The 12,580-nt window shown below is 42.9% G+C and overlaps 1 protein-coding gene across 4 annotated transcripts in view; it reads left to right on the plus strand.

The window, feature by feature from the left end:
• Positions 1-12,580, plus strand: part of ATXN7 (ataxin 7) — a 90,218-nt gene that overhangs the window by 22,759 nt on the left and 54,879 nt on the right. For all 4 annotated transcript variants that reach the window (XM_068408662.1, XM_068408666.1, XM_068408664.1 and 1 more), the window contains exons 3-4: positions 4,703-4,969; positions 5,583-5,651. In XM_068408662.1, coding sequence (XP_068264763.1) covers positions 4,714-4,969; positions 5,583-5,651 — 325 coding nt within the window. In that variant the 5' untranslated portion in view covers positions 4,703-4,713. The remainder of the gene's footprint in view (positions 1-4,702; positions 4,970-5,582; positions 5,652-12,580) is intronic.

Genomic DNA, 12,580 nt, shown 5'->3' on the forward strand with positions numbered 1-12,580 from the left:
GGATAATAGACTGGCATGGTTTGTTGTATAAATTTTTGTTGTGTTCTGCTCATGATTATTATTCTGCAGGATCACGGTCCTGTGTATAGTTATAAAGGGAGAAGTTGCTTGATTTCACTGGAAGTGAGAGTGAACCACAGATTACCATAATACGTTTTTCTTAATGTATTAATATTTTTCTATAGTGGGGCTTAAACAAAACAGTCTGTTTTGATGTGGCTGGATAGTTCTCTCATCATCTGGACATACTGATTTATGTGAACTTTTTACCTCTTACTTCCCTGCTTGCCCAATTATATCCTTATACTTCTCATACTGGAGACGTGTTTTAAAATGCACAGAATGTGCTCCTGGTTCCACTGCTGTCAGCAGGAGCTGACGGGAGCGTCGGGACTTCACTTCAGCATATCAGCTACTTGAGTTGTCATTTCATCCTGAATCTCATCTACCAACAATCTTCACTAATAATATTTGTTCTTAGTTTTTAAGCCCTTCTTAATCATTTCATACCTTTTGGCTAGAATTACCTTGTTTGATTTCCTTTAATGCCATAATGCCCCTCAGTTCTTTTCCTTGACAGACTTTTGTGAATTCACTATTTTTCTTTCTTCTGAGTACTGATAAAGTGGCACCCTTGTAGGTTCTCCGTGTCTCTCCCTTTGCACTTCAATACATGCATCCTTTTGCTTTTGTTGAGGAAAATCATCGGTGAATCACATCATTGTACTACTGTTCTTAAAAGAGTTCGTCTGCAGATCCATCCTTCCTTTTTCACTCCAGTTAAGAATTACCGTATCTCAGGTCCTATACGGAGGCTGTCTTACAGATTCTAACTGAGCAGCTGAGGTAGGTGTTCCCTGCTTGAATGGCTTCCCCGGACCACTTGGCAAAAGAATGAAACCTGCCAGTACAGGTGAAAAAATGCCTGCAGTGTCATGCCACAAAATAACCATCCTCTGCAGTTTTAAGCAGTTGCATGCTCTTTGTAGGCATACATTTAATCATAGTATCGCCAACCATGTTTTAAATCTGTTTAGTGAGCTTTAAAACTTCTGTTTTTCCTTTTTTGTGTGTTTTGTTTCCTCTTCTTGACTCCTTTCTTTCTTCCCTTTTGCAGGCTGTGTTATATTTTTTGTTTGTTTATGCTTTCCTCTCCTCATTATTTGGTTGTTTTCTCAACATCACCCACTGTTTTCTGCTGTTTTCCCACCTCACATTTTTCCTTCTCCACTTTCTATCTGAGCTTAACTTACTCCTTCATGTTTTATCTCTCCATTCTCTGAACATACAAGCAGTCTGTGGTTATTCACACACCGTCTCAGTCCCAGTGCTACTTCTTGGGCTATTTTGTTACTCAGTTAAGCCCTTTGAATTGTAGCATTTCTGGATCACTTCTTGTTCACTTAAAGGAGCGTTGGCTTCTAGGCAGCGCTTTCCACACTTGAATGTTCTGCCCACTCCTTACCAGATTTGTCCCACTTGATTCTGGGTACTTAATGGAGGTGCCTCATTTATGTGCATGGTTATCCTTGCCTCCTTCTGTGGTCAGTGGGAAGAGAAGGGCTTCTTCAAAAATTGCTTCGGACCAGGAGGAACCAAACTGATCCCAAAAGTATCCCTGGCTCTCTGCTGATTGCCAAGGGAGCTTTGGAGGACTGTACTCCTCACATGGATGTCTCAGATCTGTAATAGTCACCTCTGTTCAAAGTCTACAGCTTGTACATGTGTTTTCAATTCTGATCTCCTTCTAACATGATGGATTTTCAGGGTTTTCCCTATTTTTCCTTACAATCATGATTGCATCCATGTATAGCACTATGGAAACAATTTAAGAGAATTGAACTTGTGTGCTTAAAAAAACCCCAAACACATATTCAGCATAGTGAGTCTGTGGGAAAAGAAAATTCTCGCCACCTCCAGTACTTGTAAAATTCGTTTTTCACCTGTCCCTGTTCCTGCGCTCTGACTAATCCGTCTTGTGCATTGAACTGATGGCCTGATCTTTCTGCTGCCACTTTCCTCCCTCTGCTGGAACACTGATGTACTCACGACATAGGGGGGAAGTATTTTACTAGCGGAAGAAGGTTTACTAAAGGACAGCCTGAGGCCCAGACTGGAGAATTAGATCTTCAGTGGGAATCTATAGGGGAAAAAAAGAAAAGTTATGAAAGAGGGAGGGGGGAAAAATGCAGCAACCCATTTGAAAGAGCGAAAAAGAGCAAGAAAGGAGATAATCAAAGATGTATGAAATAAAGGTGCTTTACCCGTTTGGCTGGCATTTGTCAAGCAAGAGGCACTTTTGAGTAACTTGATGAGTGTCAGCCTTAGAAACGATAAAGTTGATAATATATTGGCTAGTTAATCTAGTTAGCTAATCAATGTCATTTTGCCAAATTAAGCCATTTTACTTTTGCATAATTTGACATACTTACATCAGCAGTGTTTAAAGAAAAGAATCAGGTGATATGTGAACATTAAATTGATACACCGTGGTAAAATCAGTCACTATTAAAAGGTAGGCCTTGGTGTTCTATGGCTCTTTTTGGTCACCCGTCACTGTATTTGCTTTATGACCTATGTAAAATAAATAATAGCAAAAGCCTTTACGAATCTGATGGACACTCGGATGTATTGAGGATCTTTTCCATACTGCAGCTGAGGCAGCTTTCTGACAGCTTCTTCCTGAACAAAGGAGAGCTGTATAAATGAAGTAAAGTTTGTGATATTAACCAGGATATTTGACACAGAGAATATAATTTTGTCTTTGACTTGCTTTGTCCTATGGCTGGAGTCTGAATTCAGCTATGGATGTTGTATTAGGCTCCATTTGTGGAGTACTTGAAGAACTAAGCTTGAAAGAAATCACTTAGAGATTTTTTTTTTCCTGTCTGGCTTCTACACTACAAAAGCAGCTTAGGTTCTGTTCAGGAATTGTTTGGCACCTGACTGACATTTTTCATCCAGTGATACTCATAGCTTTAATTATAAGTATTTTTTTTATATTATAAAGTATACTATTTCATAATTAATCAAACAATTAATCATTTATCTTCAGACTCTGCTAACACCTTTACTCATGCTCAGACCTAAGTTGAAGAGTTTTTCCTCTGTGTTGGGAAGCTACAGTACAGTTACGACCATGTGTAACTGAAAGATCAGGGCCCAGCTCAGGGAGTTGATAGCCTTTGTTCATTAATCCTGCTACAAATGTCTGTGGTAGAAGTCATCTAAATCTTTGTCTAAATCTCACGATGTTTGCCCTTTTTTTAACCAGTTAAATTAGACTTACAGTGATCAAGAGGAGAGAATAATCTCACTAACTGTTCTGTATTAGATCTGCAGTTTTACAAGATACATTCTGAGTGTGACACAAGTTATCAGTTTGGATCACTGAAACTATTCTTATAAGTACAACCTATCCCATCCCATATGACGATTGTCCGATGAGCTTGTATTTATACATCTTTTATATGCATAAATTTGCAAAGAAACAGCTACAGCTTGTGTAGTTCCACACTTAGAATGAAAATAGCAAAGCCTGCACGTACATACACCCCTGCAGGACTGTGACCGTGTAGCCTAAACAAATTTATTTACAGTTTTGATTGCTGCTGTCTAGCTTTGCAAATACGCGTATGTGATCCGTGAGCTCGCGTGAGTCCCACGGGCTTGAGCTTACACCTGGGCTGAGCACCTATAGAGGAGGCAGCAGATCAGATGTATATACGTCTTTAGCTGTTCATCGATGTTGTCACTGACAGTGGCATCAAGTGGGGCCAGAAATCTTGGCCTGAGAGTTTAATTTGACATTGGCACTTGAACATTTCAGTAATAAATGGATTATGAAACCATATTTTTTTTTTTTATCAAATAACTTGATTTTGCAAGGCTTAAACTTTGTTACTGTGAGTTTTCAGGCAGGAGAGCATCCTTTGGTCCTCCCTTTTCGCACCACTCGACGTCATCCCAAAGTTTAGGTGTAAAAAAAAAAAAGCTGTTTTTTAAAAAGAAATGCAAAATAACGATGACAAGACCCCCGCCCCGGGAGACAGGTTACGAGTATAACCAAGGCAAGGGAGAGCAGGAAACTCGCTCCGGGCGGGCGTGTGTCCCCGTCCCCCCCCCGCCGCCCGGGGCCACCGGCCCGCCCGCCCGGAGCGAGTTTCCTGCTCGCGGCTGCCTTTAAGGAGGCGCCGGGTTTAAGGTGGACCGGTGAGGAGGGGCGGGTCGCGCAAGCCCGGCTCCGCCCCGCCCTTGATCTACCCTCCCCTTCCCGGGGCAGCGGGTGCCAGGCGGGGTTGTGATGGGGCCGTTGTTTTTGTAGGGTCGCGGGCCGTGGTGCGGAGAGAGAGAGAGAGAAAGGCGGCCCATGGGAAGAGCCTGGCGGGCGGTGTAGCCTTGCCCCCCCCCCCCCCCCCCCCCCCCCCCCCCCACCCTTTCGCTGCTTTGTTAGCGCAAACACACAAACGCGCCTCACCTACACGGTGAAGAGGAAGGGAACGCTCTCCCCCCACCACCCCCGTACAATAATGGGCACCCGGCTCCTGCCCCCCGGGCCGCCGCAGAGGTGAGTGGCCGCCGGCTCAGGGCCGCAGGTTCCCCGCGGGGAAGGAGAGCGAGCGGGCTGACAGCGCCGCGGCGCCTCCTTAAAAGCGCCGGCGCCACCTTAAGCGCCCGTTGACTTTTTGTCGTTACATTATAGCAACGGAAAGAATGTCGGCGCGGGCCGCGGGTGACGTCAGGAGGGAGCAGCGCAGCGCGGCGGCGGCGGCGGCCAGGCAGCGGCAGCGGCGGCCCCGCCACGGCGAAGGAGGCGGAGGCGGAGGAGGCGGGAGCGGTGCCGGCCCCGCCGCCACCGCAGCGGCAATGGCGGCCGTCGGGGAGCGCAGGTCCCTGCCCAGCCCCGAGGCGATGCTGGGGCAGCCCTGGAGCCACTGGGTCGATGCTGCTAAACTTCACGGGAACGACGGTGAGCGGCCGTTTCCCCCCTACTCCCCCCGCAACCGCCCCTCTACCGGCCCGGCCCCCGCTCCCCGCGGGGCTGGGGGTGCCCCGGGCGCGGCCCCGCCACTGGAGGGACCGTGGGTGGCCCGTACGACACGGCAGGGTGCCGGGCAGGAGGGCGCCGCGGGTCCCGGGCCCGGGGAGGACGTTGGGTCCGTTCCGCCACCCCCCCGCAACGTCGCGGCCGAGTTCGTTGTCCGGTACCGGGGCTCGGGCGCGGGGCGGGCAGCGCTTGCCCCAGTTCCTGTAATCCGGGACACGGAGGTCTGAGGCAGCCCCCGGAGGCCGGCACCTCCTGCCCTCGATTCAGCCGGGGTTTGGGGCAGGGGGTGCCCCCGCTCCAGGTGAGGCATCCCCCGCCGCTGACAGCGGCTCGGGCAGCCCCGGCCCCGCTCCGGGGGACCGGGCGGCAGATGCCGGTCTCTCGGAAGCCGTGTTTACTGCCGCAGCAATAGGAGCGTGTGTCCCTGAGGGGCTGGTTTGTTCCCAGAGGGGAATGGTTTACAGGTCGGTGGCGGGGGTCAGCCCTGCTCCCTGACTTCTGCATGGATTGAGATCTCGTGGCTTTTTGGTTTTAGGAACAGCATTAGAAGAAAGTTTCAAGGAATATGGAAGAAACCAAGAAGCGATGCGACTCTGCCGAGAAGGTGAGTGCGATTCATTCTTGAAGAAAAGTGTGCAGGGAGGTTTTTCTGCTCGTAACTAGTTACGAGAGGATGTGCATGGGAAAGAGAAAGGAAACTTATCTTCAATCCTGTCACTTTGGATTTGGGACTTGCGGCCTGTCAGTGAGTGATGTTATTAGCGTTATTGTTAAATTAATATATAATCTCAAAACTACAAGGTAAGGTAGGGCATAGGTTACTTATTGTCTTTACCATATTTCTAGTTGGATTTTTGTTTTTTACTGTAAATAGTCCTAAGGAAGCTGTGTGACCAGCACTGATAATATATTCTCTAGAGCTAAAATATTTTGATTCTTAATGTAATCCATGTCAGTATGTGAATACTGATCCCTTTCTCCGTCATGTCTGTGCGTTATGTTTAATTCTTAAGTGTACTAATAAATGGAAGTGACCTTTCACCTGTGATTAGCACAAGCCCATTAACAGCCAAGTTTGTTTTGAGAGTAACAATGCTACTTGAAGTTATAAACAAACAATGAATGAAAGCTATAGATGAGTGGTAACTTTGTAAGAGGGAGTGGAAAACACAGTGATAAGTCTGCTTTGTGGTACTGAATTTTTGTTGTTTGGTTTTTGAGTTTTATAATTGTTTTATAGCAGAGAAGTGTTCTAAAACTTTCTTAATATTGTTGATGTTAGCTCAGTTCCCTTGGACTGTCAGAGAAGTATGCCACAGAACAGGCCTCGTTGTTTTAAATACTAGATCAGTTAGACCCAACTCATTTATTTGATGCTGTTAGGAATGGAAGACTGAGTTTGTAAACTTGGTTTGCGATCACAGAAGGCAGGACTGGCCAGGGACCTTAGGAGATGATCTGATTCAGCACTTACCTACTTGTGAGCTACAAACAGCAAATGAAACTAGAGCAAGGTGACACGAGCTAGTAAGATTGGGAGGCGGTGATCTATGCTGAGGCTGAATCAAACTATTTAATGTACAATTCCTAGTGTTGCTGAAATTTGGAAAAAATCAATTGCTAGGACCAGAGTCAGTGGTCACTGACCTGTAAGAGAGATGCAATAGGCAGCTACTCCCTGGCATTCAGAAACACTTGTGCCGTTTTGCCATCTTCTAAGTGTGCATATGAATTCTTGGGCATTTGAAAAAATCACTTTATTCCTTCATTGCTGAGTTCCCATCTAATAGTTGTTCTGGATATTTAATTTATTTTTCCGAATAGGCGAATCATTCAAGTGCTAAACCAGCATTTATAACAATAAGCATACACATCGTCCTAGTAAAGATTTTGCTAATAAGGATTTTAAGACATTCTTTCTTATTTCTACCTCTTAAAATGCAAGCATCTAACGTTTCCAGATTTTAAAGATTAGCTGGCAGGGTGAAGAATAATTTTTTTTTTTCTTTTTCCTCTGGAGAGAGATCATGAAACTGTTTTTGCATAGGCTGACCACTGAGGCACAGCTTCTCCACACTGACTCCAACCATGTGAATGATTTGTAGGGTTGTGAGTTGAAGGAAGTTCATAAAACACTTTGAGAATTAAAAGTGAAACTTAGAACCTCTGTCAGGGTTCCAGAAGTCGATTTATTTTGGTTGCTTTGTGACATATGAATGAGACACTGACTTGGTGTATACCTGTAGCTGGTCTGTAGGGAGCTTGGCCTACTGCAAAATAAAGCAAGAGGAAAAAGTAGTACTAATTAAGTTTGCACTTAAAGAACTAGGGGAGCAGCAAAACGTGCCAGCATATGTATGTGTTGTGGTATCAAATACAATTTGGAGAATACTGTAACTGGTTCCTTTTCCCAGGAAGAATTTTTGCATTCGAAATTGAGGAGCAAACATTTATTAATGAGACTGTCTAAACCATGGATCTTAACACAGAAAGGTGAACCAAAGGTATAAATTTTGTCAAATCAACTCTAACCTCAAGATTTTTGTTATGGTACCACTAGGTATTTTAAATACGGCTAACAACAGAACTTGTTGTGTAAGAAAGTTCTTTCTCTACAGATTGGGAGTTGATGCAGAGGCCCAACTTCACAAAAGGATTTCAAGCTTATTTAGGCTAATTTAACCTTGCATTGCAACTCTTCCAGTTTGCATAAAAGAATTAAATATTCATGGCCTGGAGAGGGAGCGAAGGAAGGAACATGACTTTACAGTCCACTTACTAGAATTGGGTTCAAAACCAAGAACTGTTCTTTTTATTTACCAATTGTCAGCTTTCAGGTCAGGCTCCCACCGGCCTGTGTACCCACTGGGTTATGGGTTGTAGTTGTTTCTGTTCCCACGTGCTGTTTCTCTGCATCTTCTAGTGGGAATAGCTTCATTGTCAGCCTGCCTGGTGGTGAGAGGTGGATTTCAGGCTTGCAGGCAGTAGAGCCTGGGTCTCCTGAGTGAAGAGTGAGCATTCCCGTTGTCATAACACTGTATTAAAAAGGGACTTAACATTACCAGCTTCTCCTTTTGTTACGCTTTAAAGGAAAAGAATGATGCCTGTTATCCTTTCAAAGGAATAAAGGACATAAATGTGTAATTCCAGGACAACATTTGCAAGCTGTGAAGAGAGGTAGGATTTCAGACACACCTTTGTCACTGGCATTTCCTATTTGCTGATGAGGCAGCTCCTCTCTCAGCACGCTGGTGGTTGTGAAGCTTGATGAGTCCTTAATACCTGTCAGTGATGCTAGTTCCATGTAGGGATCAGGAATCTAAAATTAGTTCATGGTCTCAAACACTTTTTTCTGTATCTAACCCTCCTTGACATAACCAAGCTCACATTGAAGAAAGAACTAGAAACTGAATTTGGGCTTCGCAAACTCCTGATGTTTGTGTCTTGTACTTCCCTGTTTCTTTTCCACTGTTACTATATGCTTTCTATTCTGCTAATCCATTGCTAATCGCAATCATTTCTGCTGGGATCATCGCAGACCTTCACCAAAGTGAGAAACTTGCTGGATGCTTTCCCACATGTTGATTTTTGAGGCAGTAACAGTCCACGCTGAGCTTTGATGTAGAAATTAGAGCTGCAGGAATAAGGTACAGGCCCAATGGACTTGGCTCGCTTTTGGTACGGAAAATCCCCAACAGATGGAAATGAGAAGGGGGCATCCTTCATCCTGGGAAAATTTTATTTTGAAGTACCCTTTAAAATTTACTTTGACTTTGTACGCTGAAGTCTCCTTGTGATAAGCAATACTATCAATGTAAGAGCATGTTAGAGGCAGTTGTACTTCAGTTATTTTCATATGTAGTTCACATGAGAGAATTTTTCGGCTCATACAGTCACTTAGTTACTTGCTGCTTGTGAACCAGCTAAAGGTGGGATTTCCCTGCCACACAGCTTTTGCTGTGACAAAGCAAGTATAGCATGTTGCATTGTAATCTGTAAACACATTCTAAAACAGTGAGGCAGAAAATCTAGTCCGCTTCATTTTTCTTATATTTTAAAATGAAACTTTGCTGAAGTTCATCTTTCAAACTTATTTGTGTCATACTGGGAGCGTGTGCCGTCAGATACAGCCAACGCGCTCACATATGCTCACAGGTTTCAAAAGGAGGTTGATGTGTCTGTAGTACCTGATACTTTTTCATTTGAAGAAAATTATTCTTAGGGTCAAACTTTGTAATTAGTGCTTGAAACATTTCGGCAAACAAGTTCATTTTTCAGGGGATTCTTGCTAACCTGTGTTGAATTCAGTTTGCTTTTAAAAATTTTTCTAGCCTGTTATTTTTGTGAAGATGATCTCTCAATAGAACTGTGTTTGTAAGCATCGAGTTCATTGATGGGAAATTTGACAGGCTTCAACAGAGTGAACTTTTTCTTGTAAAATTTGACAACAGGTTGGCTCATTTCGCTCTGTGGAAGAGTAGAGAAGCTCTGAGTAAAAACAATGAGGCCTAAAGCTGTTCATTGGGACTGGGGGCTTAACCCTCCCTCACACCCTGCGAAACTCTGACTCTCCCCCCAGTAAATGTCTGGTTGCTACCAGCTATCTTTTGTGTTGTTTTAAATAAAACAAAAGCAGAAAAACAAACCACCACCACCCTCAAGGCTGTTTTGGGGGGAGAGAGAGACAAAGATGTCATCATTACTGTTGCAGTAATACTTGTTGATGTGTGCAACCGTTTTGACGTGGTTGGGGTGAAAATCTGTTAGATTCTTATATGGCTCATGAAATAATTTTGAAATGTGTATAATAAGAAGAATGCAAAGGAATCTATAGCATCTCAGAATGGAAAAAAAGTGTGGAGAACAGAAGAGAGATTTGGTTAGACAATTTAAAATTGTTTTGAGTGTTTGTTTTTGGTAGCTTATTCAGTGCAAGCTGAAACCATGGGGTGTCTTTGCAAGAGCTTAAACATCTCATCCATTCAGTTACGCATACAGCCCCCTTATGTGTGTGTTTGTGCTACATCCTTTGAGAGGTGACTCCCTTGGTACTGCCTATTTCAAGCACTTCTCTAGTACTGTCACCATAGTTTATAGCTAACTGACCACAAAGTACAGGAGGAAGAGGAGAGAACATTTGTAACTTGGGTCTTGAGCTCGATTTGATGAAGGTTGTTGAATCTTGTCTAAAAAGAGGTCTTTGCTGCCCTTACAGCATCCACACAGTCTGTCAGAGATTTGTTCTAACTATTTGTACTCGGTGCTTCTGAGAATCCTGAGGAAGTTTCTGATTGCTCTCTGTATGTAACTGAGCTATTTCAGGTGAGGGGGTCCTCTCGATGGTCATGGAGGGAGATGCAGAGGAAGCAATTACTTTATCGCAGGTTGAGGTTGGTTGAGCGATGGTCACTGCTGCATTAGATGTGCTTGGAGGTATTGCAGGTCAGAACTGCTGCTGGCTGTGAGGTGATGTAGCGTGGTACCAGTCTTACAGTTTTTAGACTATACTGGTCTTAATAAAGCAAGTGTTGAATTTTCTGTGGGAAAGCAGATCGTCAGTTTTTGGCAGGCACCTTCAGATGACACTCCAGAAGACTTTGTGACCGTAGGAATCTATCAGGAGAGCAGGTGGGAGCAAATTCTGTTCAGTATCGTATCACTTGATAACACTTGAACTTCTGGTCTTGGACAGTTAATGTGTCCTGGGGGAAAAAAAAAAAGACTTCATGAACCTCTAGGGCATTCAGGAGAAGCCTTGAGATTTGATTATATTAATTGTAATTAATGGAAGTTACCAGATCTGAGGGTACTGCGAGCTATGCAACGAACCCTTGTTCTTCTTGAGCCTGTGCTGGGCGGGGTTGAGCAGTGAAATCCAGGACCGGGCCAGGCGGACTCACTAGAAGCATCTTTATCACATAGACCCAAGGTCTGGAATTTTCCCAGCAGCAGGTTCAATAAATAATTAAAGCGTTGGTGAAACTTTTGTTCCAATATTAAGTTGTAAATACAAGTAAGTGACAGCATCTTATTTCAAATTTAAATTTGTTTTTATTCAGCTTTGGGAGGTGCTCAACTGAGTTGATTTTTGTTGTGTTAAATCATGTCAAAGATGCTTAGAGAGCTCTATAGTCCTTGACTGCCTGCAAATACACTGTGAGAATTTTTAATAGATTGAAATAAATATTTTAAGGTAGCGGTACAAAGTGCCATGCTTCTTTTTTGACATCCTGCATAGCTATTCACAGTCTGTAATCAGATAAATCTCCTCTTCATTTCATTGCATTTTAATTGACTATTTACACAAAGCATTTTAAGGATTTGCGGACTGGTTATCGTGAAACAATTACAAGGAGACTTTAAAAGTGCATTGAACTGTTTAAGAAAATGTAGAGATTTTATGAGATAGCTTGAAAAACATGCAAGTCGAAAGGATGCTACTTTTGAGATTATCTGCAGTGACTGACCCTAGTTTTCTTGTTATTTTTTCCCTTAAATCCAAGTTCTGTTTACAATATTTAATTATTTCTGGGAGATGAGTCACATGTTATAAATAGAATATTGTGATGTTAGACTGCAAGTTAGAACTGTGTCATCTCTTACGCTTTAAAGATACTTTGCAGGTTTTAGATATTACCATAGTATCAGTGGGATATTGCAAGGCCTTGGGGACTTTCACTGGAACTGCAGCCACAAAACTGCCTCAATCTATCTATAATACGTGAGGAAGCAGGATATTTTTTTTTTTAATATAAGAACCTTTGAAATAGTTGTCTATAAACATACGTAACAGTCAGGAATTCACTGTTATCTAATGCTTCTTAAGTGGTATGTATGATTAGCTAGGTTATTCCTATGCAGAAGAGGTGATGTCTTGATAATACTTGATTAAATATTGCTTTTTGTGTGGTTTCTGTTCTATATCTAACAACAAATGCTCAGTAAGAGAAGAACAATGTGATAAATACTGTGTAGAAATATGACTTTCACATGAGTTGATAACACTATCATTAAGTGGAGCAGGAAAGACAAAAAGGCTTAGTGAAGGGTACTTTTAAATAAATTGGGTTAAGAGGATACAGAAGACTTTCTCTGTGGTAACTATTTAAAAAGCTATTTCTTCCATTGCAGTGGATCTCTAAAAGAAAATGCATACAGGTCTTACACCTTCTCTGGCTATGCCTAGCCTATGGCTGTAACTGCCAAAAGCTGGTTGGGGATACAGGTGATCTCTTACCACCTACAAGACAGAAAAGATTTCATCTTTCACAAATCATGATAATATTTGATTTGTAATTCAGTACTCTAAATAGTCTATAAGATGCTTAAAAATTGTTTCCCTTCCCTTTTAATGAAGAAAATCACTGCTGCTGTGGAATTTGCACATATATATGATACTCAACAGTATTTCCTAGGCATTCTTACAGTGTAGGTGACAGCGTGGAGATGAATACAGCTTTGTTCTTAGCAGTTTTTAGCAGCAAGTGTTAAAATCTGGCAAAGGGAATTCAAAGTATAATGGAGCAGAGTAGC

The sequence above is a fragment of the Nyctibius grandis genome, chromosome 10 (genome assembly GCF_013368605.1).
Source record: "Nyctibius grandis isolate bNycGra1 chromosome 10, bNycGra1.pri, whole genome shotgun sequence".
Classification (NCBI taxonomy): domain Eukaryota; kingdom Metazoa; phylum Chordata; class Aves; order Nyctibiiformes; family Nyctibiidae; genus Nyctibius; species Nyctibius grandis.